We start from the raw sequence: 26,315 nt of genomic DNA, 5'->3' as shown, positions 1-26,315 counted from the left end.
CGCTTTCGGCGAAACAGCCTCCAATTAACGCCTCACACATTGTGTTGACACTTGCGAGCAAACATTTCGAAATGCGACAACTGTTTCCCATTAGCAGCAGTCAATATTCTCTGTGGACAAGCCCAAGGTTTGTTTCTTTCGCATGCTCTGTCCGGACACGCTGCATCTCTTTCCCTACTGACTCTGCTCCTTTTTTTGCAGCAAACGTTTGCGCCAACCCAAAAGTCACCATTGGACTCGAGCAAACCCACGCCTGAAGACATTGACGACTCGGAGGTACTTAAATCTTCACTCTCCTCGCGTCTTCAACTATTACTCAAACAATGAAATAAATTTTATCCTTGAAAAAAAAAAAGAATTGAAAAATCCATATAGGGTGATTCAATAATTCATGGGCGAAACAGCTGCTCTACAGTATGAGAGCGAGTGATAATATTATTCTTTTTACAACTTTTCGACTTATTAGCCTTCCATTCCGTATTAACTGCCTATCGGAAAATCAATTAATAAATAAAACAAAAATTACGCGTTCGAACTGGATGGGTAAAGAGGGTTTTGCATTTTCTGATAGTTCCGTGTCCAACAACTTCGGACGTTTGAGTTCCAATAAAATAAAAATCATTTTTGTGAATTTGATTTATTTAAAATTCAATCAAGGTGTCGCTTATTTGTAAATTAATAAGAGCAAAATTCGTGTTTAATAACTTTTATTGCATTTGACACTAATTTGTTGGTGCGTCCAGATGCTGCTGACCAAGTCAGAGAGGCACGGTCGCAACCCGAGTGGAGACAGCTCTGGCTGCAGCTCTGCGGGTAACAACGACAGCATTTCACTCACGTCGAATCGGCAAATCTCGACCGATTCAGGCACCGAGGCTGATCAGGTGATGCAGCTCTACGGCCTTTAGATTCTACTCTTAAATCTTTTGTTTTTGGATTGGGGCAGCTAATATTATTTGCTGGCCCATAATAAATTAAATTAATATTTTGTCTCATGCTGCGTTTAAATTAACTGAAAATAGGCAGTTTATTTTTTTTCTTGTTAGAGGGTTTGATAAATAAAAGTCAGTTTGGCTAATAGACAAATCTTGCACATTCAGCTGACTGAAGGCGACTCAACGCAGGTGCAGGTGCACGTTGAGATGGACCCTGTTGACGCAGTGCGAAACTGGCAGGTCATGCCGGACAAGTTCACACCGGACCAGTCAAACCAGCAGATAGAGATGCTCTCGTGCATGCAGACGTACTGCAAAATTGGAGAGGCCAACACAGGTGATATGGCTACTACTGGGCCCTACATCATGCTCGGCGAACAGCAGCAGCCTCCGCAGGAAAACAACAAGGGCAGCAATGGCTATGTCACCGTTGAGCAGGTTTGTTTCTAAGAAAATTTACATTTTAACGACTGTGTGTGATCTGTTTGCACGTAAAAATTGAAAATTGGCTTTTCCGATTGTATTGGAATAATTTCTAGACTGACGTTTTATTTGGCTTAAGATTTTCCTGCGTCAAATTGTAATTTTTAGTCTGAAAAGCCTCTTTATTTTCATTTGAGGTAGTCCCTTCTGAAAAGCTGTCTTTTTTGTAATATTTTAATGGTTCTACTGTTAAAAAACGTATCAATGAAATCCTGAAAAAAATAAATTTTGTACAATTTGAAAAAATTGACAAAGGAACTCAAGGCTGATGTGCCAATTTATTTCCTCAGCCAGGGTCTTCATTGAAAATGAAAATTCAGAGGCGATTTTCTGTAATTCTCGAAGTGCAGCACAGCTGCATGAATTACACCTCCCAAATTTGCTTTTTTGCCTGCCTCCGCTATAGTCTTGCATCTTTCCTCCTTTCCTGATTTCCATTGAAGAAATTAGACAAATTAGATAAACTCGTCAAGCTACTAAAAAGAAAACAATGCATAACTTCAAAGAAGCCACACACCATTGTTGGAATAAAATCTGACACTGTTTCTTCTTCTTTGTCGAGAGCTTCAATTTATTTCCCTACCGATTTAAAGAATTGATTTTAAATTTTAATTGGGAAATAATTTCACGTCCCTGGCGATGAAGAACCACAGTGTTTGGATTTTTTTAATTATTAAAAAAATATTCAGTAGTTTTGGCAATTATTTTAACCGTTCAATCGTAATCTTGGTCTCACCTGGTGCCGCGTGTTTCAGGTCGACCTGATGCTGTCTAGGCAGGATTCCAATGGGTACTCGGCGGCGCCACCTAACGGTTTCATGCTTCGCAAGGGCTCGACCTCGACTGCGGATGAAACACCAAGTTCCTGCTCGTCATCGACGTCGTCTGCGCCGGCCTCGCCAACCATGCCCCAGGCGGCGCTGAACGGCTACGCCAAAGTGGGCGACCCGGGGCCACCGGCGCCGCCGAAAAGTGCCAACAGCTCAGGTTACGTGGCGCTGGGCGACGTGAACCTGAGCTTCAAGCCGCCTCAGCACGAGGACGAAACTCCTAAGATAAAGCAGTGTTGAGAGAGGAGAGAGAGAGAGGACATTGCGCTAGTGCGATGCATAACTCAGGACATCATGACTTTTTTTTCTCTTAGAATTTAATTGTGCCGACGCATTCTTTTGGTTCGGAGTGCTCGATTTTTCTCCATAGCTTTTAACGTTTTAAGAAAAGACTGACATAATTTTTATATTTTTGCTCCACTCTGGACCCATCTGACGAGGAACGTGTTAGGATTCTGCGATTTAGTTGCGACACATTCTCAGCAATGTTTACAAAGATTTGAGACCATGCTAGTAAATGAAAAATAAAAGTCCCTATTGGATTTAGATCATGGAAATTACTAAATAATGATTCAACTGAAGATTCCCTATTTTTTCGCAGAGAAAGAGAGAACTCAAAAATGTGAGTTATTAAAAACTCTTTAACCAACGAGAATAATGTCTTGATTTTTATTTTCTTAACAAGAATACAAAATTCCTTTTAAAAAATGCTCATATGTGCTGACTTTTCAATTTTGAAAGCCCAATGAAGAAATTGAAAGAATTCTAGTTTCCCCTTATATTTTATGGTATTTCAATACCGATATTTTATTAGGAAACTTAATTAGTCTAAATGAAACATTTTATTCATTTCGCAGATTCCTATCAAACGTTTTTCATAGGTTTAGATATATTTTTATCAAAACCTTTGAATGTTGGATAAAAAACGTGCGAAATTCCTAAAATTTTAAAAGTAAAAGCAGTTTTGCTTTGTAATGCACTGAATAAACTCGATAAACTCAAATAAATTTTATATATTATAATATACAGCATGTCAAAAGCAAAACTATTGGTAAATTCATTTCACACATTAAAATCCTTAGAAAAAAGAAATTTTATTGTTCTTTGTGCGAAACTAAACGCTAACTAAACACAAAAATAATGAGTTTTGAATCGTAACACGTTCCTCGTTTAAAAATAAATAGAATTAATATTGTGTTGTCGCCATTCGATCGTTCGCTTGCTTACTTTCCAGCCCCCAAAATCAAAGTACTTAGGCGCACTCGAATAAGTTGCGACGAAAACGAGCAGTCTGAACCCGAAGTCGGCCGCGACGACGAGTGTTTGATCGTTCGTTCGTCTGTGTACGTGTGCCAGCCAGCGAATTTACGTTGCTCATTCGGGTGCCTTTCGGGTGACGCGGCTCGCGAACTGAACTGAAACCAGAAATCGGGAACCACCAACCAACCACACATCTTGCCAACCAACACACATGTCTATTTGAATGTGTACCTGTTTCACGCAGCTCTTATTTATTTCCCTGACTGCTCGCATTGTGCGCGCGTCGGCTTCAACGAGGACCATTCGAAGTACCTCGTGCCTGACGCGGAGCATTTTTAGTTCCTACTATGTAGGCGTAAGGTTTTTTTCATCTTAAGTCGGCTTGCAACTCGTGTGTGCATTAGCTACGCTTATTTCAATCGTTTCTTCAAGTTCTCGTCAGATTGCAAGCCATCATTTGTAAATAGTTAAAAATAGGATTTCCCGATTCCCTCACTCCCCCCCTTTCACCCCCGCGTTACATCGTCGTTTGTCTATAATACACTCCCATCATTTTTATCGTCTCTCACTTGCCATATAACAATTTTATTTATTGTAAGAAGAAACTAATATAACTGATGAACAAAAACATCAAAGAGCCGGCCGATTAAACTTTACACATACACGCTCCAGAGTTGTGACGCAATTGAAACGAATTGGATCTGCCTCCAAATTAGATGATATTTGTAATTTGGAACACGTAAAAAGCGGTGCCTTTACACAAGTGAAACAATAGTGCAGAAAATACTACTAGCGCGGCAGAGGAACACTATATTTACAAGCAGACTAAAAATAAAACTATTTATACACGGAGAAGGCTTTCCGTTTACGCTGATTCTCAATTTTGCTCAAAACCGAACGAAACTTTGGCAGATATTTCGCGCATTCACACATACACACACAAACGCATACAACATTTTCCCTTCTCGTACGTTGCAAGTTTCCGAGGCAATAAGTGTCACTTACTATGTCTAAATAATGCTGTTTGTTTCGTCGTGTTAACGAAAATAAATGGTTTTTAAAGTAAAACTTCAACATTGTGTGAATGTCATTTGTTGAAGGAGAAAGATTTTTACTGTGACATGTTTCCTCAAATTTTGCTGTAAGGAATTGATGAAAACCGACAAGATTAATAAACATGAAATGAATATAATAATTAACTGGTGTTTTTCTCACGTCAATACCCCCTCCCAAAAGACATCATTCTGATCTGCAAACTTAAAAAAATTATATTTTGCTAATTCAGAGTACTATAATATAACGTTTAAAATTAGGAAACAATAAGTTTTTTGTCACAAAATTCATTGGAAGATGTCTCCACGGTAAATGTTTTGTTTAAAATTATCGCTCAAGGGATTGATTTTTTTTACATTATCATTTTCCAGTTACATTTTTCCAGTTATTTATCTGATCTGGCCTGGAAATGAATGAAGAAAATACGCTTCAACGCTTGCTCGCTTTTATCATCGGCAAGCGCTGGAATGGCTCAGCACTGCATTGAACGACTATTCTGCTCGGTATCCGCCGCTGTGCAAGGCGTATTTAGCTGCAAAAATAAGCTGCTGTCCTTGTTTTCAGTGTCTGCGACGAGTAAATTGTGACTGAGCACTTTTGATGTAAATTAATGTTCTAGTTTAACGTGTTTTTTTTAGTTATTGATTAATTCGTAAATATTATAACAGTGGAAGCTTTAATTAAATTAGGTCGGTCATAAGCAATATGAAAAGAGATAAAAGAGTCCTAATTTTTTTACGACATTATTTCTTAGTTCGAGCGCTTGATAAAGATTATTACGCCAAAAATAAGTCGATTTTACATTTTCACAAATCAGTTCGGCCTTTAGATTTTTTGCTGTTCACGTATCGATTTCATCAACGCGTTTTTTATTCTAGTCCAAGTCAAAGTGTGTATTATTGGGTACATAGTCAAAATAATTATATCCAAATAAGGAATGGGTAAAATGTTAGCAGAAAACAAATTAATCAGACCGAAGTCATTGCAAAATCTCTAAAAAAAATAATAACGTTGACAAACACTTTAAAATCATTTGGCCAAAGAGTATCCTTGTATTTTAGTAAGTGCGTAATAAAATGGGAGACTTTTCAACGCGCTCACATCTCACATTTAATTAAAGGTTCAACGAGGACGATCAAATTTATTTATTTTCCTAAGTGAAAAAGCTGGTTCTGCAATATTTGTTTTACGACTTATAATACATCATCTGCATATTTGCGTGACTGTGTGAATTTTATGTGTTTGTTTTAGAGTAAAATGCAATGCTTAGCTAAAAAATTTAGTACATAAATAAATTAACACTCCTATCTAAGATTTATTTCTCACCTGACCTTTCCTTATAGATGACCGCTGTCATCTGCGACGTTGACCCAGCTCACAATCAAGTCAATCGCTAAATTTGAAGGAAAATAATTAGTAAAAAATTTTAGTTCAGAAAAACGATTCAATTTAAAAAATTAGTTTGCCTATAATTATGTGTGCTGAACAATAAAATCAAGAAATTGATTCACTGACCTGGAGTGGATCCTGATGAATAATTTAGTTTTTTTTTTTAATTATTCACGTTAAATTTTACCTGTTTGGAGGTTTTTGAATGTTGTCTAGACCGATTAAGAATAATATGTATATTTTAAAATCATCACAAATTGGAGTATAATGGGCTAACTTAACTTCCGTACCGTAATAGCAAATGAAAAGTTTCCTACTACAAAGAGGAAATTTTAACAAATTTGTTTTTTTAATCATATGTATAATTATTGTTAACTAGAAAATTCGATGATTTTGATATTAATCATAATTGGGGCGTCGTAAACCTTGACTCTTTTAAGAAGAAATCCAGATTCATTAATTTTTATTCCTTATTCCCCCCACACAAAGGCACTTATTTGTGTGAGCTCGAGTCATAAGTCGGTTCAGACGAAAAAGATGGATTTGACGGCTCAAATAAGAGAAGAGAGAAGGAGCCGTCGCAGTGCCTCGCGCCTATCACAAACTAATTGTTTTTCCGCGTAGTGTCAAGAGTGAAAGAAAGCTCCCGAGGCATTGTTTGACCTTCTTGTGATCGCTTTTGTTTTTTGTCCGGCTGCTTTTTTCGCCGCTCGCGCGGTTCACGGAACCTTCCATTGTGCGCCCGCTTAAAATTCCGGTTCACGGAAAAATTGACGGCTCTTTACAAAAATGTGCTGATGCATCGCCAATTCGTTTTCCGTCACATTTTGTCCCGCCTCTTGAAACGGCCATTAGCACACAACTATTTTGGCGAGTTGGAAATATAATTAATGAGAACACCGAGCGTGTTTTTAAAATTGTATCAAAAATTTATTAACTGTTTAAAATAATTGAAGAAATATTGTTTAAAACTCACCAATTTTCTGTACAAAGGAGCAAATTGTTGTTCTAACAACGCGTTCGTTGAAAAAAAAAGGAAGAGGTAGGCTAATTCATTCAGCGGCCCATTACGTGCCTTTTATTTAAAGAGGATAATGGCCACTCCGGCGGCAGCTCAGCCCGACGAATTAATTTGTCTGCGGTTTCTAGGAAGTGTTAATTTGTTGCCTGCATTTTCCATCTCTTTTTTTCTCGTGCGCGCAACGTGAATAGATTTCCAAGAGCGCAAGTGAAAAAATATCGTCAAAGGTCGTTTTCATTTTTTCCTCTTAATTATTTTGTTATTCTTTTAGTTAATTGTAATTTCGTTGGATCAGGCCTGGCCAGAACTTTCTGCGTTGTTTTTTCATTCTTTTTAGATTTTAAGTGGATCAATTTACAGGGCAGCGAAAGAAAACAAATTTGATTCATAGCTTCAATAAAAGCATTAGTTTGAGTTAATGGTTTCGACAGTTAATCAATACAGAGGGGCATCCATATCTAACCATGATCGATCTTTACGAAAAAAAGACAGATTTTAAACAACATTTTCAACGCATTGCTCATGTTTTCGTGTGCCCTGTAATTTAAAATTACATTTTTCTTTTAGGGAAACAGTGTTAGCTAATTTTTACTTTAATAGTTATTAACAGTTCTGAGTGCCTTAAGAGCGAATAATTTTATTTATTTAAACGGTTTAAATTTTCAGAGTTAAGAATGTTTAGGCGATTGAATTTTCAGCTTCTCGCTTCGCTTATTAAGGCATCCATACGCTCGATATAGGACTATACGGTCCAATATTTAATAAATGTGGCCATTTGTTTCATGATATGAGAAGTCAAAAGCGATTTGAATCCTAGCAGAAAGCTCTTTCACAGCCAAAAAAATGATAAGTTGGTTGGCTGCTATTTTCTTATTTCCAGCGTGAGTGAAATTAACTGACACAAATTTTTACGCGATTAATAGGAGTTAACTGATTTGAAAAATAAAATTCATCTCAGATACAATTGCAAACTTACCTTCACATTGAGGATAAATTATAAAACAAACTTTGCGAAAATGTGGGAACATAAATTCCACTATTGTTATGCTACTATTTTGAAAATTAGTGGGGACGGTTGATTCATGGGCACTGTTGGTTAGTTATGACAATTTTTTAAACCTCTCTGATGATGCATGGTAGGATGCTTCGTTTCGGTACTTTCCGACTATGCTAAATAATAACATCATAGGTGAAACATTTCAGCATGATTGTGTTGAACTCCAATAAAAGAACAAATAAATAAAAATATTTTTTAAAAGCGAATTTTCAGGATGATTGTTCACAGATAGGCTCTGTTTGATGAAGAAGATTCAAATCAAAATCAACTTAATTTTAAGATTATCCAATTAAAATTTTAAACGATAAGATAAACTCAGATAAGATATTATTAAATGCAATAAGATTAAGATAGGATATTAGGTTGTCAGCAGTTTTTGCTCTATATACGATCAAGTTGTATAAACGTTACTGGCCTGGAACACACCAACCAAAATGATTCCTCATCTAAACTTGCTTACAAAAATACGCGTGTATAATTTTCAAAATGTTGGGTTTTTTGTTAAGCCCTTTGTTAATTACTAATTGTTGAATGGAAAAATTATGACCACTGGACTTGATTCATATTACGCCAAGCAAAACACAAATCCAAAAATGAATCTTTTAATTCGTGTCGAAAAGCAGAATCCTAACATGTTTCTTGTTGGAAAGTTCCAAATAAAACTGGTGATTAATTAAAATCCTCCTGGGTGCGGAAAGCTAAAATTATAAGTCCAGATGGAGCTGATTACGAGGTAGAAACCGCCAATTATCACAGCCAATAAAAATAGCAGCCAGAGATTTACGGCGTGCTGACCGAGATAATTGGCGGTGCGCGTGACGTAAATCAAAAGGTCGTTCGGATGGATGGTATATACCTTGGTCGCGCGGGACACCCTGACGTCAGGTCGCGCGTGCGGTCCGCTGCTCTGCTCGCCGGCCGGCCGATTGATTATTCAATTCTCGGCGGGCGCCGACGGGCGTGCATAATTCCGACTCTTTCTTTCGATCCTTCCCTGGAGAGAGAGAGAGAAAGAGAGGGCAGTGGGGACGCGGCCCGGACGCAACTCCTCTCTCGCTGTAATTAATTGGCAATAAATAGAAATAAATACATATATGCACAGACGCGAACGCTGCTTCCCCGAATTCCGCGAGAGCAAACGGCCTCTCGTATTTCTCAATTCTCGTATCTTGCGAAATTAATCGGGGTCGCGGAACGTGAAAAGTCGCACGTTTCCTCTGGAATTCGTATTATGTTTTTTCTCGAAGAAGACAACATTGCTGCCACTTTGCAGCCGATTTCATGCTACATTTTGGTCGATGAAATGCTATTTTATCTAAAAAAAGGGATGCGCATTTTGTATCAATTTTTCTGCTTGCTTGAAGTTTGTGAAGTTTTGCTTGGTTTTTGAGATCGTAACAATTTTTCTGGCAAAAATACTCACTGCACGAATTTATTCGACGTCAGGTGATAACAAACAGAGTGCGTCCATTTTTTACAAATATAATGCTTTGGCTTATTAAATTGAAATGTTGTATATTACTACAAACCAAGTCATCACACAATCTCGAAACAATTTTACTGTTTTTGGCTTGATAGAGTAGAAATTATCATTTAATATCTCTTCCAGTAAAATTCAATTTTAATTTAAAGCAATTTCAAACAGTTATTTATCGGGATACACGGAGGAAACCTTAAAATTACTTGAATAAAAAAAGACTCGCTGTGAGTTTAAATATGTGGTCGAAAAGATCGATCTTGGAGTAAATTGAATAAAGCAGTTCGCCAGCCCAATTTTCCCGTGAGAAAATTCCAATCAAGTTAGTAACAAGATTACTTTACACTATTAATCCATAGTAAGATAACAGAAATTGCTGACATATGAGTATAACTCAAATTTTCTGTATTTCCATTGTGAACAAAAAATAAAATTAATATTTTGTTTTTAAATTATTTTCAAGCTTGCAGAAATTAAACAGAATTTGATTGAAGTACTGATTGTGAGTACATAACAGGATTTAGTTGGATGAATTCGATCTTTTAATCTTTCCAATCTCACATTGGACTGGCCGCTTCAATAAATTTTTTTCTCTTTTTAAGCTTGTCTTTGGCATCCTCAATTTGCCGGCTGTGCTGAAATTTATCTTTCACTCCATGCACACTGACCATAAAATTTGGCCGCGGGCCGATTCACACGAAAAAATTGTTGTAAAACTAGCTGAGCGAAAAGGACACAGGGACATTTTTGAAGCCATCAAATTGTCCCGTCCAGTGTTGGGTTCGGGGAAGGGGCGGGCGTGCGGCTCTCAGCTGTCATCGCCAGACACAAGAGCCGATTCAATCGGGCGTTTTATTGACTTGTTGATTCCCTCGCGCCGATAACATTGTCCGGCCAATTTGCATAAACGAGCACGCCGCCGTCGCAGCCGCAGCCGCCGCGTAATTTTCCCGCCAACATATTAGCCTTAGCGCGCAGTCACGTGCACGGCTCGCCAAGAGCTAATGTGTCGATTTTATTACCATCGCTTCTCGGACGAGTGCCGCTTCCACGAACCGGCGCCGCGGACAAAAAATGCCATTTTTATACGCTGCGTACGTACTCTATCTCTCGCTGCCGCTGCTTCGGGTCGCAGATGACCCTTTAAGATGAGACAACCAGCCACACACACACACACACACACACACACACACACACACACACACACACACACACACACACACACGTTCCTAGCTCTGCCTCGGCTCCGAACCAAACTGTGGACGTGACAACTTGCCTCGAATTCGTTATTTTTTTTTCAGTGCCCGAACTGGTTCAACTCTAGCGGAGAAATTTCTTGTTTCGTCTCACTCACAATATTCAACAATATTTTAGGAAAATTATTTTTTTTAAATAGCTACCTCAACTAGGCTGAGATTCATTTACTTGATTGGTTTAATTTTTTCTACTTTCAAATTGAAATTCACAAAATTGAAAATTAAAAAACCAAGAAGGATGAATTTAATAATTAAAAATGATTTAAATCTTATGAGTAACAATAAGGAATGGATTAGTGCGTTCGCCGGGACGGGAATGTATCAGGACTCCCGGAATCTCCCGGGAATTCCCGGTGCCAGGAGCCAAATTTTTGGAAGGGAACCACGGTCGGGACGGGAGTGGGAAAGTTTTTCCGGGAGCGGGAATTCCCGGTAACCTAGTCAAAATTCATATTTCACAACTAGCTTATAATTTTCATAAAATGATTAAAAAAAATTGTTAGGAATGTTTTGTATATTAGATATTTTTCACGGTTTGATAACTTTATTAACTGTCCTAATTTCAATTTGCGGAGTACAAGCTGCAATATTTCTTTTCTGTCATCCAATATTACTAAAAATGTTACAGAATTTTCTTTCATTGACGTGTGATGATTATCGCAACTTAAAAGAGTCGAAAGAGTAGTTCTTGATCAATATAAAATGCATTCTTTTAGGTTTTGTTTGAGTAATCTCTGCATTTTTACAAACACTGAATTTTATTTGCAACGTGGTATTTAACATGGCCCAGTAAAAATTGCCTCAGTGAATTTTTAAATCAACCCAAAGTATAATTTTCAACTTCAACACGGAAAATAAAAGAGCATGTAGTAAGTTTGTATTTGTAAATATGCGAGCTAAGAATTAAGTTATCAACGCACATGGTGTCTAACTTCAATTTTAAAATTTTTGGCGGGAAATCGGGAGCGGGAAAAATCGGGAAATAAGAATCGGGAGCGGGAATTCCCGGGAAAAATATTTGGTAAGGGCACCAGGAAATTCCGGTAACAGGAAACATTTTTTCGGGAGCGGGACTCCCAGGGAGAAAAATTTGCTCCCGAAGAACGCACTAGAATGGATGCAAAAAGCCGAAAGAGTTGTAAAAAGAAAAATTAATATTCGCAAACTGCTGTACAGTACGAGAGCGTGTTAATTTTTTCAACTTTTTAGCCTTCTAAATTCCTTTGTTCCGCTATGGACAAGCTATTAAAATATCAATTTTAATCATTGTAAAATATATTTTGCTACAAAATCCTATTAGATAGAAACAGGACAACAATTAACATAATGTTATATGCTTTGAATTTGTAACGAGCATTTGGAATACTCGTTGAATAACATCTTTTTTTGCCGCTTAGGAAATTCAACGAGTATTCTAAATACTCGTTACAAATTTATGTGGCTAATTTTTTACAGATAAAATAAATCGCGATTATCATCATTTGGGAGGCAAAGCTCATCGTTGCTTGATAAGCTTGCTAAACTTTCAAGCTGATCCGATTTCCTCGGAATTTCTAACGTAACGTTTTAACGCAGCCTCAATTTTTTAGAGATCATTTTAAGCCAGTAACAATTAATTTTTAAAAAATTTCACCTCAGATCCTGTACCAAAAAATTATACTTCTGTATTTTGTGACCTAAAAATTAAATTTTACTCTTTTTACGCTTATGAAATATTGTCGAGCATCCCAAGGGAAATAATTTGCGGGGAGTTTGTTTCCTTTTTAATTATGCTTAAGGCACTGGGTACAGACGATTGTTTCCAACTGCCGAAAATCCAGAATTTTCTGCTGTCTGGATTTTTGTTGAAGAATACATTGTCAATTTAAATTGAAATGAAACTTTCCTTGTTTGAAACGTTGAATTCATTCATTTCAGCTACCCCTGCAACCTAATCACGAGACAAAAATAATTGTAGTTGTTGATACATTAATTGATAGCAAAATTCATTCGACTGAAAAATTTTGGTTCAAGCTGGGTGGTACAAATATAAGAAAATTCACACCCTGCATGTGCCAATGGGGAAACAGGAAAAGAAACAAAAAGTAAGAAAGGAGGGATAAATCTCAGTTTTATTCTGAGAGCCGAAGTTAAAATACCTGCTCAATGATTAAGTACGGAGTTCTGCATTTTTCGTCGGATTTAAAAATTTTCAAAAATGTTGGAATTTTCTAATTTCTTTTCAAATTATACTGCATTCCATTTCAATATACAGTATTATGTATATTCAGTTTGGATATTGTTACGCAGGCCTGCGGTGCTAAAACAAAGACAGCCGGTGGCTGCGGTAATAAAGAAGAAAAATTTTGTTTTCAATTTTTAAGTTTCAGCCGCCCATCCTGTTTAAGAGGTCTACACAGTAGAGCCACTGCGTGTTTTTTTCTTTAGTTAAAAAAGTCAGTTTAGTTTTAAATTATTGCCTATTTCCTCCTGGCTGCACGCTGCGAACCCTTTCGAGTCCGAAAGAGAGAACAGGTTCACCACGGCTATTGAGCAATAATTATTAAAAGCAGAGAATCGTTTTACTCGGTTTCTCGATAACTCTATCAGCGATCTTTATGGTTCTTTCATCGGCACAAACACAATTTCTCACTTTGTCAGCGGTAATAAAATAGCCGATTTTCCTGGTATCAGCCGAGCATCGCGAGATTAGGCAAGAACGAGGAAAATTCCCCGCGTCAACGAGCAAATCCTGCTGTGAATACATTTTAATGTCTACTAATGACGCGCCAGCACACCTGCCTTATTATTTCCCGTGAAGAACAGCGTTTTGCATGTGCGCGGCCGGCGTTTCCACGGAAATTCGCTTCGTTAAGATGCAGCCTACATTTTCCTCTGTAATTCGAACAAAAACGTGTGAAATCAAACACGGATAAAAATACTCAGAAATAAGATGTAATTTGAACAGATAAAAAAGCAACAGAAAAAAATGTATTTTAGAAGAGGTGTTTTTCATGGATCGTATAGGTTTCATGAGTTTGCGGCAGTTATATAATATACTGAAAGCACATATTTTTTCGCGGTTTGATATGGTGGGAGCAGAGTCCTTCCGCTTTGCAACATTTTCCATCGACGCGGCAGTGAATATTTAGCAAGTTAGCTGCAGACTAGCAACAAATGTCCATCCAGAACTGATTTATACTTTTCAGGTCAGTGCATGTGGTTTAAATCTTGCGTTTTTTCTCTTCATCAACTGTTTTGATGGGCTAAACATTGTTCTAAGATGATTTTTATTTTTACTTTGATCACTGATTCTCCTTTAATTTTGAAAATTTATAGGCACAATGAGACGGTTGCGCTTATTTCTAAATTTGCTGCTTCTGACGCAGGCAGGTGTAATAGCCCAGATTAAACGTATAAACTAGATATACTCTGATTGTTAGTTCATTTAATCGAATAATTATTACACAGCAAGTATTTGCATCTACTCTTTGACGACCTCGAGTAACTTCCAAGGAAAAATATGCAAGGGAACCCTGATTTTCGAAGATAACTTCACCAAACTAGACCCTCAGAAATGGACCCACGAGATCACAATGGCCGGCGGTGGAGTATGTCATGTGAAATATTAATTTTCGAGTTCCAAAAAATTGTTTTGGGCAGAATAACGAGTTTCAAATCTACTGGAACGGCTCTGTTGCGCCGCCAAATGCGTCAGCCAACGTTTTCATCACGGACAGCAGTGTTTTGAACATCAAACCCAACTTCCTGGCGTCGACCTACAGCGAAAACTTCCTCACTTCCGGCAACATCAACCTGGGCAAATAGTCAGTTACTTTTTCCAACCGCCGAGATTTTAATTTATTGCTTCAAGCTGCACGGCGAGCTGGAACAATGGCTGCAACCGGACCGGCAGCAGCTCGCTCATCCTGCCTCCGATCACGTCAGCGAGGCTGCACACCATCAACACTTTCAGCTTCAGATACGGCACCGTCCAGGTCCGCGCGCAGCTGCCCGCCGGCGACTGGATTTGGCCGGGTAAATCATTAATTGAAATTTTTGAAACAATTCGAAGACAAAGAACAAAACAAATATATAATTATCATAGCAGTGGAAAATTCTGCAAGAGAAAATTAAAAAACGAAGGAAATATTGAAAATTATTTACGCACACGAAGTGTTGAAATAAATACGTGCGGATTTTCAACCAGAAGGTGGTTGAAACTGAAAATTTATCGAGAAATTTATCCCATTCTGGATTCTTTCAAAATGTAAATGAATAAACCATACATTTCAATTAAAATAAAAATAATGCAAGAATGGACAACTCCTCTTATTTTTTTAATGAAAAAAATAAAATTCCTCGATCATAAATATATTCTTAAAAACTTCACTTTTTTGTAAAATTAAAATCAATTTTTGCTTATTAACAGCCATATGGATGATGCCGAAGAAGAGCACCTATGGCACCTGGCCTCGCTCAGGTGAAATCGACATAATGGAGTCGCGAGGCAACCGCGACCTGGGCTCCTTCAACGGCGGCACCAATATCGGCGTCGAGATGTCGTCATCAACGCTGCACTGGGGCCCTGATACGGCCAACAACCGCTTCCGCAAGACCAACTGGGAGCGCAAAACTGCCAAGGGAAACGGCTATGACAAGGCCTTCCACTTGTACGAAGTCCAGTGGACTCCAGGTTGGAAAATAGCATCGCAACCAAAACAATTTTATATTTTATTACAATTTATTATTGTTTTATTCGTTAATTTTTTGTTTAATTTTAATTTTCTTGAAAGTGTCTCATGATATGAGACATTATTTAAAGAGCCAATGGGAATATTTTCCCTTCTAAATTAGAAAACGGTATAAGTGGAGAAAGGTTTCAACTTTTGGGCTAACCTAAAATTAAGTCTTGATTTCTTTTTCATATTTTTGTAAAAAAATATCATTCTGGGATTTACTCATTTAGCAAAACCTGGGATAGTTCTTGCCGCAAAAACAATGCTTGTTTTTTAATTAAATATCTGGCTCAGACTACATCAAGTTCAGCATTGACGGCAATGAGACCGGGCGAGTTACTCCTTCATCTGGCGGATTTTGGCAATTGGGCAACTTCAGCTCCTCGCTAACCAATATTTGGGCAAATGGCACCAAGATGGCTCCATTCGACCAAGAGGTACTCCACGAAAAGATTCCTTTCTATGTGTCCTGAACTTTCTTTTGTATAGTTTTTCCTTATCTTGAACGTGGCGGTGGGCGGAACAACTGGAATGTTCCCTGACGGCATTTCCAACCCGAAACCGAAACCATGGAGCAATGCGTCACCCAACACGGTCAGATTTGGAAATTAACCACGGATTATTTGATAATTGAAATGATGAATCAGGCGTTTAAGGACTTCTGGAGTAAGCGAGCTGACTGGGAACCGACCTGGAAGACAGATGGCACGACCGCGCTCAAGATTGATTACGTCCGAGTTTACGCTTTGTAAACTCTTGGGTTCCTATTTAGTATGGGGTTTTAAGGTTTTTTTCTGAGTTTTGATGGGAACATTTAATAAAAGATTGTGAGCCTGTTTTAAGTTTGTATTTTGATTATTATTAATAAATTTCTTAATTCATAACATTATGCGTGGTAGTAATTGAATTCGTATATATATTTAATTTAACATTTATCAAACTTCTTGAGATCTCACTCAGCCAGCCGCCAATTTTATCATGCAGTCAGCTTCCAGCCGCAAGACAAAAGGATGAAAAAAGAAATTGGCTTAAATCTTTCTTTAAAGTCTTTGGGCTAGTTATAGTAAGCTCTATAAAATTTGGCTTTGGAACATTTTTCAACTTACTGAAATCAAGAGGCCAGCCGCTGAGCTACAATCTAGCGGCTGGCAACGAGACCTCTGCTATCTAATGATCACTAAGTTTGTGCATAAACTGTAAAGATTAACTCAACACATTTGGCTACATTTTCGGTTTGATTTAAAAGTAGTAAATTCGTGCTTTTTGTGTATAAAATCGGATTGGATGAAATTAGTCATCTGCAGGTCATTGATTCCAATTGCTTAATTTGTTTTGATTGTGTCCACTGAAACTAATTTGTTGGTCCAGGGTGTAAAACAAAGAGATTCGGACTTTTCAAGCCCAACAGGAAACGGTCGCAATGCAAAGCCGCCATTTAGAATTGCATGAACTCGCGCAACAACCGTTTTCTTTACTTTGGAACACGGGAAGAACGACGTTTCGGTGATGGCGCATTTTGTTAATAAAATAATTTTAGTCAGTATAGTGTGTATTCAAATGGGGTCAGACGGGAAAGAGCAGCAGTGTCGCCAGCGTGGGCAGCAGCAGACTGGCCGCCGGCCGCCTGCAGGCCGTGGCCTTGCCCACGTTGCACAGCTTTGTGTCGCAACAGTTTGTGCACGCGTACAACTTGGTGCGTTCCCCGATCACTATGCAGCCTGGCTCGCATTTGCTCGAACAGTTCCTCTCCAGGGACCACATTTTCGGCGTCGAGGTCGAGTTCTCGTTGCTGGTCGTGTAAGAAATGCGTTTGACCTGGAATTTTAAAATGATTAATTATGTTTATTTACGCCATGGGCGTGCCACTCAATACACTAATACATATCACAAAATCACTTATTCTACTTATGAGATAATTTAAATACTAACAAAGAAACAAAATAACAGAACAAAAAATTCTGTTAAATGAATTATTGTTAAAAAAATATTTTCTCTCAGTAGTGTATTGCATTTTTGACCGGAAAATTAATAACAAGAACTTCTTTATTGATTAATAAGAGTTTATATAACTTAAGCCCTATTTTATGAATCATCAACGGTTGGCTCCATAGGGCCAAAAAAAAATAAAAATTTGTGGAATCTGGAAAAAATTAGCTTCTACAATGTGAAATAGAGGAAATATAATAGGACAGAAAAACTTCATTCTTGGCAATATTTTTTTACTCGATACCCCTGTCGCAATTCATCCAGCGAGTTTCGGCTTTTTTGTATACAATTTAATGTAGGAAAAATCACGATTTGTTGCCATTTGAAAAACAAGAAAACTTTGATTTTCTCAGAAATTTACACAGCGCCCTTCAGGCAAATATTTGCTCTTATCCAATTTTAGAGAAAGCTAAAATGATTTTCGCGAATTTCTCAGACCAATACACCTTAAAAAAAGATGTTCAAGAAATTAAAATATGCCGTAGATAAAAATATACCCGCTGATCCGTAATAAAAACAATTTTTTAAATCTAAAAATAACAAATTAACATGAACTTATGCAATTAAGATGGTTTGTTAATAAAGTAGGATTGTTTAGACTTTTCCATTTAAGGGTTTGCTAGAAAAATCTGTGAATTAGTTGAAAATGTACAAAAGGAACAGCATTTTATTTGCTAAAATTTAACCCATTTTGGAATTAGAAAGTGTCTAAATAAATAGGTTTTAACACTATTTAACCAAAACAAGGATGGTTCTGTCTGTTTTTCAACAGGTCTAAAAAGGCATCAAAACCTATTTTCACATGTAAAAATCTGTTTTGACAACTGATTAAAAATACATTTTTGGCGAGTAAAATTAACCTAAACTTAAACAGAAAATTTCCAAACATGAGATAAAAATATGAACTTTTCCACGACTGCATATGTTATTTGATTTAGATTAAAAATAAGTTTTTTAGTCGGTTTTGGCAGTTGGAGACAATTTAGACTATTTTGAATATGGTTTAAATGGCATAATTCGTGCTTCTTTGATAAGAAAAATTGAAAAAACCATCAAAATTATACAGCCCTAAAAATAATAAATGAATGCTATTAAAAAAGAACTCCCATCAAATGTTCAAAATCGGAATATTCCAGTTCCATTGGACATAAGGCTCAAGGTTAAAGCTTTGGATTGCAACAGCAAAATTCTCTGCAAGCGTGACTCATAATATCTCGATGCAATCAGACCAGCTGATGTTCCCTCTCGACTAACTCACTATGCATATCCTCATATCGTCGGGGCAACTTCTTGCGAATTTCTCTAACTCTTCGCGGGATGAGTTTAAAGTTATATTGGCACATTTTTCACCATCCTCAAGGGAGCTACAACTATAGCAGGTCAAGTTGTTTGCTCTCTCCGACGCTGCGTACGTTTTGTGCTCACGACTGAGAAGTTCACCTGCGTCACAGAAAATCAGTTTTATTGCAGAAAATAAATTTAATAAAAAAATGTGCATTTTTCAGTTGCTCAATTTGATTAATATATCTTAATTTTCACCCTTAATTTTCTTAAAATTTTAATAAGGTTTGTATGAATGTATAAAATTGTCTTTTCTAAAAAAACCGAAGAAAATCTTTCTATCGCTAGAAGGCAAAAGCAGTGCTAAAAGTCACACGATGAGAAATGAATTAAAAAAAGTGGAATGGTTCAGGGTGTACCTGAGGCAAGGTGTAGGTTGAACAGGTAGAGCAGCAGGCATAAGGTGAGGCGGCACAGCATCTTCGTAGGGGCTTCGGATCACACGTTTCGTTCAGCAGCAATAACAACCAAGTGGTTGGTGTTTTCCTCAGCTGATCTCCAGCACGGTGGTGCTCGTCCGACCGACGCTCCCCCGCAAGGGCGCACGCGCCCCCCTGGCAAGAAATAATCGCGTCTTTTCGCTTCTTTTATACGCCGAATCGAAATTTTTATTCGCGAGCAAGTGAACGGTATAGATTGCGGTCGGCCGTGGCGCGAAAAGTGCACTACCGACTTCTCCTTGGCAAATCTCTCTCTCTCTCTCTCACTCTCTCTCTCTCACTCTCTCTCTCTCTCTCTCTCTCTCTCTCTCTCTCACGTGTATTGATCCGCACCCTCTATGTCAATTCGTTGCACTGGGAACCGCCAGAGTTCGCACATGTGAGCTCGCAGCAACGCGCGGTCCGCAAAAGACGCGTTTGTCAAAATCTAAAATTTAACTTTAAATTGTAATTTGAATTTTTTTAGTTGCTATAGTGATTAAAATAAACAAATCAAATAAAAACTCACAGTCACACGTTTTCGAAGTTTTAAGGACGAGAGCGTTGAACAAAAATACTTGGGTGTCACCACAAGAGATTTAATATCGTCTGCAAATTTTCATATTTTTCTAAAGCACCATTTTGAATTTTTAGTATGTTTTACGGTGCACAGAGAGGTGACAAAAACCCGAGTTTGACGGGAAAATGTGAGACTGTTTCACCGGAAAATTAGGGAGAAATCTTGCAAAATCAGCATCTCGGAGTAGCTTACTAAGAAAAATGGAGATTATCTCGAGTTCTAAATGAATCTTGAACATGAAACTTTGTGTCATAAGATGCATGATATATCTAGACCTGATCTAGATGGCCAACTATTTTTTTTTTTTTTTTTTGCAAGAATTCGTAATTTAGAGTAATTTTTTAATATGAGTTTACAATGTCTCAAACATGGCCGATTTAATTATTTAAATTATTGATTCCACGTATAGCGATTTAAACGACGCCTGACAGGCACTGTAATGGTTCGATCTGCAAGATCTGCACAACGGTGGAACGGCCAAATTGAGAACAATTTAACCCTGATGTGCCCAAAATATTGTTCCTTTTTTTTAAAGTTATTCAGCAGGCAGAAAATTAAGTTTTATGCTGGAATTTTTTGAAGTGGCAACCGCATTAGTTATTTTTAATATTTAAAATATATTTTGGCAATTGCATTTCGTCATTTAAAGTCGATTTTAATCTTCGTGTAATAATGTTTTAATCTCCTTACATGCAGAAAAACATTTTATCTCAAAGGATAATAAGCCGACAGACGAGCAGTTTGGTTTTTCCGTGCGGTTTGGTTCGCAGCGCAAGAGTTTAATTACTTATCTCGTCGCTGAAGGGGTGAGTGAAAATTAGGCTCGGTTGGTGCGGTCAGAGCGGATTCGATCGCGAGCCCGTGACGTCACGCTATCAACTGATAAAGTGTGAGTTTGAGGCGGAGGCAGAGCGCAAATTGATCAATGCGCGCGGCTCACTCTAACACAACAAATTTGTGGTTGCGCCTAATTTGTAATTACAGCAGCGGCCGCACAATAATTATGTTTTCATTTCGCGCAGAGTGAAATTGGAAATTAGGGGAAGCCTACGTTGTCGCTCCCGCAATCAGAAAATTATAGGTTTTTGGCAAACATAATCATTATAATTATTACTGTTCTGTTATTGTGGTGGATAATTTGATAAACGGTATGAGAGGGGCAAATTGTATATATGCTCCGAATATTAAGTGCACACTGAAATTAATTTTCTCTCCCTGCTCATTGTGCTAACCACATAGATTAGAGCAATTCTTGGATTTCGTCATTTTAACGGCATCCCAATTCAAGAGGGTATTTGATGGTTCTTTCTCTAAAAATTAAAAGGCTTAGTAAACTAAAAGTAAAATGAAATTCATATCAATTTTCCGCGATGCATTCCCAATATTGGTTTCGAAAAATTTGTGTTTAGGTAATTCACAGAAATGTTGAGGAAACAAGCCAGGAAAATTTTGTATTGACGTTTTTATTAAACCTTTGCCCAATGATAAACAGGCAACAGAACTGGAGGTGAAGTTGCACGAAAAGAGCTACTGATTTATTTTTTCGGAGGTATCAGAGAAAAGTGACAAGTGAAAAATGAGGAAACAAACAACAATTCTGCGTCTGAGTTTTCCCTGGAGAACAGCGCGGAAGGAAAGCGGGGCAAAGCGAGTCGGAGAGAGAAGTGATTACGCGTCTTGAGACCCTTTCGCAGTTTCCGCGTTTGCAATTGCCCAGGGGAGGCGCGCCTGCACGCTGTTGAACACACAATGCACCCTTAATATGGCACAAAACGGCACAATGGCCGCGGGCCCGACAGCCGACGAGCGAAGGGTACGTGCGATAAAAATGACACGCAGCCAGAATCTTGTGTTTTTCGCGAGACACGTTGGCGGAGAAACGCAACACAACAGCCAGAGCTGGTTTTGTTTTGTAGTCTGCACCGGGGTTTCCTTCTTTACGCTAGCACACAACTAGAACGCTTCCGCTGCACTTTCGAGTTGTCTAGAGATTTAAAATAAAAATGACACTGAGAAATCAAGAAAAATTCCTTGTTGCAATCTTTGCAAAATTTAACTAGGCTGCAATTCAAAATGTGTGCTTTTCAAATAAAGAAAACTGTTTGAAAGGAATCTCGTTATGAAAAATTAAAATCAGAAATTTAATTCTGTCAAGTGTAATAAATGTTCGTGAAAATTGGAAAAATCTGAATTTGGATTATTTTACTTATTTATCCAGCATTCGTTTGAAAATGACCATTTTTAGAGTTTAATTAATTTAACAATCATCTAAACTGAGCGCCTACTGAAGTCAATATTGTAATTTAATTTCAATATTTTAGATGACACTCTCATGTAAATTAATTCAATACCGTTAGCGAGAAGCTCAGTGTATTCAAGTGAAAAAAATTTTAATTCGAGGAAAAAAGCTTGAGGAAAAGCCCGAAATGTTGTTGCTCGTTTTTGTCCTTCAAAATGCTTACAAATTAGAATAGAATCTAAAACATTTCCTTTCCTTGTTTCCAACAGTGTCAATTTATTACCTGGCTTGTTTCTGCTCTACAACTGAAGCCTTGTTTCACGAGTAAAAAATAAGAGAGCACATTAAAAATTCTACTGGTTGACATTGCAGAAAATACAAACATTATAATTTGTATCGGGAACTGTTTACACTCCTATGACGAAAATATAACCACAAGCTGGCCTTACATTAGCACCTGAATTTCATTTTCGACAGAACCAATCGATTACGGAGCGTGTAATCGGATTGGAAACGATGTGCGACAAGCTGGAACCAAAAATATTGGTAATAAAGATCAGGGCACATCATGAATCTAGAACCTAGATTTTCTATTTGGCTTCTTTTTGAATTCATTTTAACAATTACGCTGAATTTGTAAATAAATTGAACCAATTAATTAAATTAGCTGATGTAATGTAATTTAAAGCCTTTAATTTCCTTGATTTAGATTCAGATTCAAATTTGGTTTATTACGGATCAGCAGGGCAACTGTGCCCCATACATCCACATCCAGAACTTAAAAAAAATATAACAAAGCATTTTTTTTTTATTTACAAATGATCTTTCCTCTATATTTATTTTTAACTTGACAGCCAATTAAATTTTCTTTTACACAATTTTTCTCATGATTTAATTGATTATAAACTCAAAAGGAAAAAACTAAGATAATACATTGTATGTGCAGTTTTCGAACCAGTACGTGACCTGGACATCTCGCATTCCAGAAAACAGCTGCAGAATTAGGGGAAATATATATTAGCAAATCAAGCAAATAATACTCTTTATTTCGCGAATATAGAGGGAGAAAGCAGCGGGTGCCGAGAGGTGAGTGGCCGCACGGCAATTGCCTTGCAAACAAACAAGTTCGGCGAAAACGCAACAGGTGCTGCTTCTCGTCGCAGATGAATAAACATAATAATTTCATCAATCTCGTTTGTGGAAGAACAATTGGCTGCTGGCAGGGCGCGTCTTTGTGGCAAAGATACGCATTTCGCATTTCCATAGATTAATCGCGCGCATTCCCAGTATTTAATAAGTTTTGGGAAGAGACACGGAAACTCTCTTGAGAGAACTTCAAAGCTACATTTCATTCCTTTTGAGTCGTCAACATCTTTCTGCTTTCCTTGTTGGACTGAACCCTCAGAGATATCTAATGTTGGATACGTAATTTGATATGATGAATTCCGAAATCTCGTTGATAGCCAAAATATTGTGCAATAATTAACAGTTGATTTTACACGATAATTGAAACTTTTCGAGAGGAAAACCGAATATCATCATCATTTTTTAGTTGGGGACCGGATACGAAATTCCGTTTGTAGACAAAATAAAAAAATGGATGCAAGAAATAAACGTGTTTAGTTTATTTTTATTATGAACCTCGCTTCTGACTTAGGCATAGGAGAAAATGAATATATTATGCTAATGAATACACATAATCACGTAGAAATAACCATTCTTTTTCTGTACCAGACAGACATTCGTCACGTGCAGCTTTGCGCCAGGAAAAGACTTCGCTCAACGACGCAATCAAGCAGAGCGAGAGGAACGCGTGCATCCCCATCCGACGACGCCGACGAGATGCGATGCTTGGCGTACTTATTGATTATGCAACCCGCTTGACTCTCGAGTCGAGCAGGTTGCGTTTCCGTGTGCTCGGCAGGCGCTCGCCGAAAGCACATTTTGCTTGTTAGACTTGCAAATCAATTTCCTGCATCCTTGAGTTCCAGCTTAGCTGCAATGGATTTGCTACTATTATCCTAGATTATCCAAGTCCCAGGCAAAAATGTCACATCTACCTCGGAAACTTCCTAGCTTTTCTACTGCTCAAATTCGAAATGAAAGGTAGGCCGATAATACTTGAGAATTTGCAATTGAGGAAGATGAATTAACTTTATTTCTGAACGTGCACAGAAACTAATAGGCTTAAAAAACATATATTCTGGTAAGCATACATCACTTTTAAAGCTGCTCAAGCATGGAAAATCTGATCCAAGTGCTAAAATTTTAGATCTGGGGAAAATACTAAAATTAAATTACACATTAATTGTCGGCTATTTCTTTCTATATTTTTCTTGTATGTTAGCATCCAAGCAAATGTGTATTCAATAACGATCTAGTCGAGATAAATTTTAAGCTCACATGGGAAGTGCGCATAGTAATCCGAGAGAAAAGATTTTTTACTACCTAGAGTTGGAATTTAATTGAAAATTTTCAAAGGGAACATATTCCGATGTTCGCGGTTTTCATATGATGGACGTTCAAATCTTGAATTTTGGAGACGAAGTTTATAAGCTTCACTGCATATAACATAAGAGGTGTGAGTTTAGTTCTATATAGTTCAGCTGCAATGAGTGCTAAAAAGCAAGTCATGGAAAATTTGAAAAGCTAGAAAAATTTGCAATTTTCATCAAGTTCTGGAGATATTTCCTCTGCCCTGTTTCCCGGGAAAGCCGATTTAAAATTGTCACGTATTTTTTCAGCAATTCATGCAACCAGGAAACTTTTGAAAAGGCCGAAATAAAAATAAATTTTATGAAAATTATCTTAGAAATTTTTAAATATTACTACTATACGAGCTGTCACATTCTGCACGCGATTTTTCCAGAGCAAAAAAATTGTGTATTTTTATCAAAAACTTCGGATGGTAGCCAAAACACACCACAATTTTCAAATTTTTGCCAAATTCTTTATGCTTTTCATTTATGCTTAGAACTGCATGTTTGAAAAATAACTCATCTGTGTATGATTAATATTCTAAATTAGTAATATTCAGAAATTTTGTATCCCAATTGTTCGAGATATTTTTTAGAGAATTAGTGTGAGTCCACCATGGAGGAAAGGCATACAAAGACGTTTCGTCTAATAAAAGAGGGAACAATGAGAAATAGTAAACACCTGTTACGTCATGGGTTCTAAAAATAGTTCGCGCAAGAGCCCGCTTTCGTCACAGATACCATTCTCATCTTAACCTGACCTAAAATAACTTGTACCTCAGCCTGGTCGCTGACGGGAAACAAATCATTTGGAATGTGCAAGTTGTGACGCACGCAGAAATCTAGAAATTGCGTCGCCACAGCCGCCTCCGCAGCGAAAAAGAAGTCAATTGCTGCGGGGTATTCAATCGAAAATTCCTCCCTTTCGGAAGAAGGCGACACTTCATCACCACCGCAGAAAAATAAATCAACTCTCTAATTTTAGTTGCTGCGTGGGTGCGATTCTCGTGATCGTCACTCTGCGTTGTTTGGCGTGAACAATATTTATGAAATTCCCTGATTACATCATGCTACTGGCATCCAATTCAAATCAATTTCCTTCTTTTTTTCTGGAATATCAATCGCTTCCGCAATCGTTATATCATTCTTCTGCTCATTTCATCATTCTTTTTTCATTTGTTCGCAACCATTCCATAATTTGTTTTCAAATGTCATTTGCTATATCCACTTTAAATCATAAAAGTTCAGTTCCCTCAAGTAATTATGTAGAATATTCTCATCTTTTATTTGAAAGTGCAATAGGGAAATCATTAAAAATGCATTACAGAGAAAGATATTTCACTGCAAAGGAGAAGCTTATTGAAATTTCAATTTCGAGAGATTTGTGCGAGGATAATGTAATCGCGAATGCGCTGCTCTTGCCGAAGGAAGCGGGCTAAATTAGGTCTGGTGTTGTTCAATCGCATCGACATATATCACAATCAGTGCGATGTCACCGGAAAATGGCTTCGTCTCACTCCCATAACTTCTGCTTATATGCTTGATCCGCCGGATTTCAACACGCGTGCCTTCGATTGTGCTGAATGGAGCCGAAGAGAAACAAGCAAAACTCCCAGAGAGAAAAGCATGGCGCATCGCAGAACATTTACTGCGCGTGTATTATTTCCTTGAATTGCAGTAAAATGCTGATTTTAAACGAGCGAAAGCCATGGGTAGGAGGGCAGTGTTGGCTCATATCAAAATTCACAAAAGCAATAGAAATAATGAAAATTAAATTATCGAATGGCTCAGCTC

General features: G+C 37.6%; 3 protein-coding genes and 1 long non-coding RNA gene across 7 annotated transcripts in view; 2 read left to right on the top strand and 2 right to left on the bottom strand.

Moving 5' to 3' along the window:
* Positions 1-4,703, top strand: part of LOC135947148 (cytokine receptor-like) — a 39,811-nt gene extending 35,108 nt beyond the window's left edge. For 3 of the 4 annotated variants that reach the window (XM_065495784.1, XM_065495785.1, XM_065495783.1), the window contains 4 exons: positions 202-276; positions 744-884; positions 1,101-1,373; positions 2,174-4,703. In XM_065495784.1, coding sequence (XP_065351856.1) covers positions 202-276; positions 744-884; positions 1,101-1,373; positions 2,174-2,488 — 804 coding nt within the window. In that variant the 3' untranslated portion in view covers positions 2,489-4,703. The remainder of the gene's footprint in view (positions 1-201; positions 277-743; positions 885-1,100; positions 1,374-2,173) is intronic. The other variant, XM_065495786.1, reaches the window with a different exon arrangement.
* LOC135947151 (uncharacterized) lies at positions 2,155-8,997 on the bottom strand. The gene is made up of 2 exons (XR_010575592.1): positions 8,885-8,997; positions 2,155-5,954 (listed from the first exon to the last, which is right to left on the bottom strand). It is a non-coding gene; the product is annotated as an uncharacterized LOC135947151 (long non-coding RNA).
* A 4,869-nt stretch (positions 8,998-13,866) lies between these two features.
* Positions 13,867-16,368, top strand: LOC135946528 (beta-1,3-glucan-binding protein-like). Its single transcript, XM_065494779.1, has 9 exons — positions 13,867-13,949; positions 14,080-14,154; positions 14,212-14,351; positions 14,404-14,567; positions 14,615-14,778; positions 15,173-15,436; positions 15,774-15,916; positions 15,969-16,073; positions 16,127-16,368. The coding sequence occupies exons 2-9, from the start codon at positions 14,085-14,087 to the stop codon at positions 16,229-16,231; spliced, it is 1,155 nt and encodes a 384-aa protein (XP_065350851.1). The 5' UTR covers positions 13,867-13,949; positions 14,080-14,084; the 3' UTR covers positions 16,232-16,368.
* Positions 16,316-19,492, bottom strand: LOC135946529 (prostate stem cell antigen). Its single transcript, XM_065494781.1, has 3 exons — positions 19,166-19,492; positions 18,724-18,905; positions 16,316-17,294 (listed from the first exon to the last, which is right to left on the bottom strand). The coding sequence occupies exons 1-3, from the start codon at positions 19,224-19,226 to the stop codon at positions 17,043-17,045; spliced, it is 495 nt and encodes a 164-aa protein (XP_065350853.1). The 5' UTR covers positions 19,227-19,492; the 3' UTR covers positions 16,316-17,042.
* Positions 19,493-26,315: the final 6,823 nt, after the last annotated feature.

Source organism: Cloeon dipterum, chromosome X (assembly GCF_949628265.1).
Source record: "Cloeon dipterum chromosome X, ieCloDipt1.1, whole genome shotgun sequence".
NCBI lineage: Eukaryota > Metazoa > Arthropoda > Insecta > Ephemeroptera > Baetidae > Cloeon > Cloeon dipterum.
The sequence above is the reverse complement of the archived record's forward strand: the minus strand, read 5'-3'. Positions and strand labels throughout refer to the sequence as shown.

Bases quoted from the DNA above. Each gene is read 5' to 3' on its own strand.
- LOC135946529 (XM_065494781.1), bottom strand. From the start codon at position 19,226: ATGCTGTGCCGCCTCACCTTATGCCTGCTGCTCTACCTGTTCAACCTA. The intron at 18,906-19,165 runs GTACACCCTGAA...TCTGTGACGCAG, and splicing joins CAACCTACACCTTGCCTCAG to GTGAACTTCTCAGTCGTGAG. The intron at 17,295-18,723 runs GTGAGTTAGTCG...TTAAAATTCCAG, and splicing joins ACGATATGAGGATATGCATA to GTCAAACGCATTTCTTACAC.
- LOC135946528 (XM_065494779.1), top strand. From the start codon at position 14,085: ATGAGACGGTTGCGCTTATTTCTAAATTTGCTGCTTCTGACGCAGGCA. The intron at 14,568-14,614 runs GTCAGTTACTTT...TATTGCTTCAAG, and splicing joins AACATCAACCTGGGCAAATA to CTGCACGGCGAGCTGGAACA. The intron at 15,917-15,968 runs GTACTCCACGAA...TCTTTTGTATAG, and splicing joins TGGCTCCATTCGACCAAGAG to TTTTTCCTTATCTTGAACGT.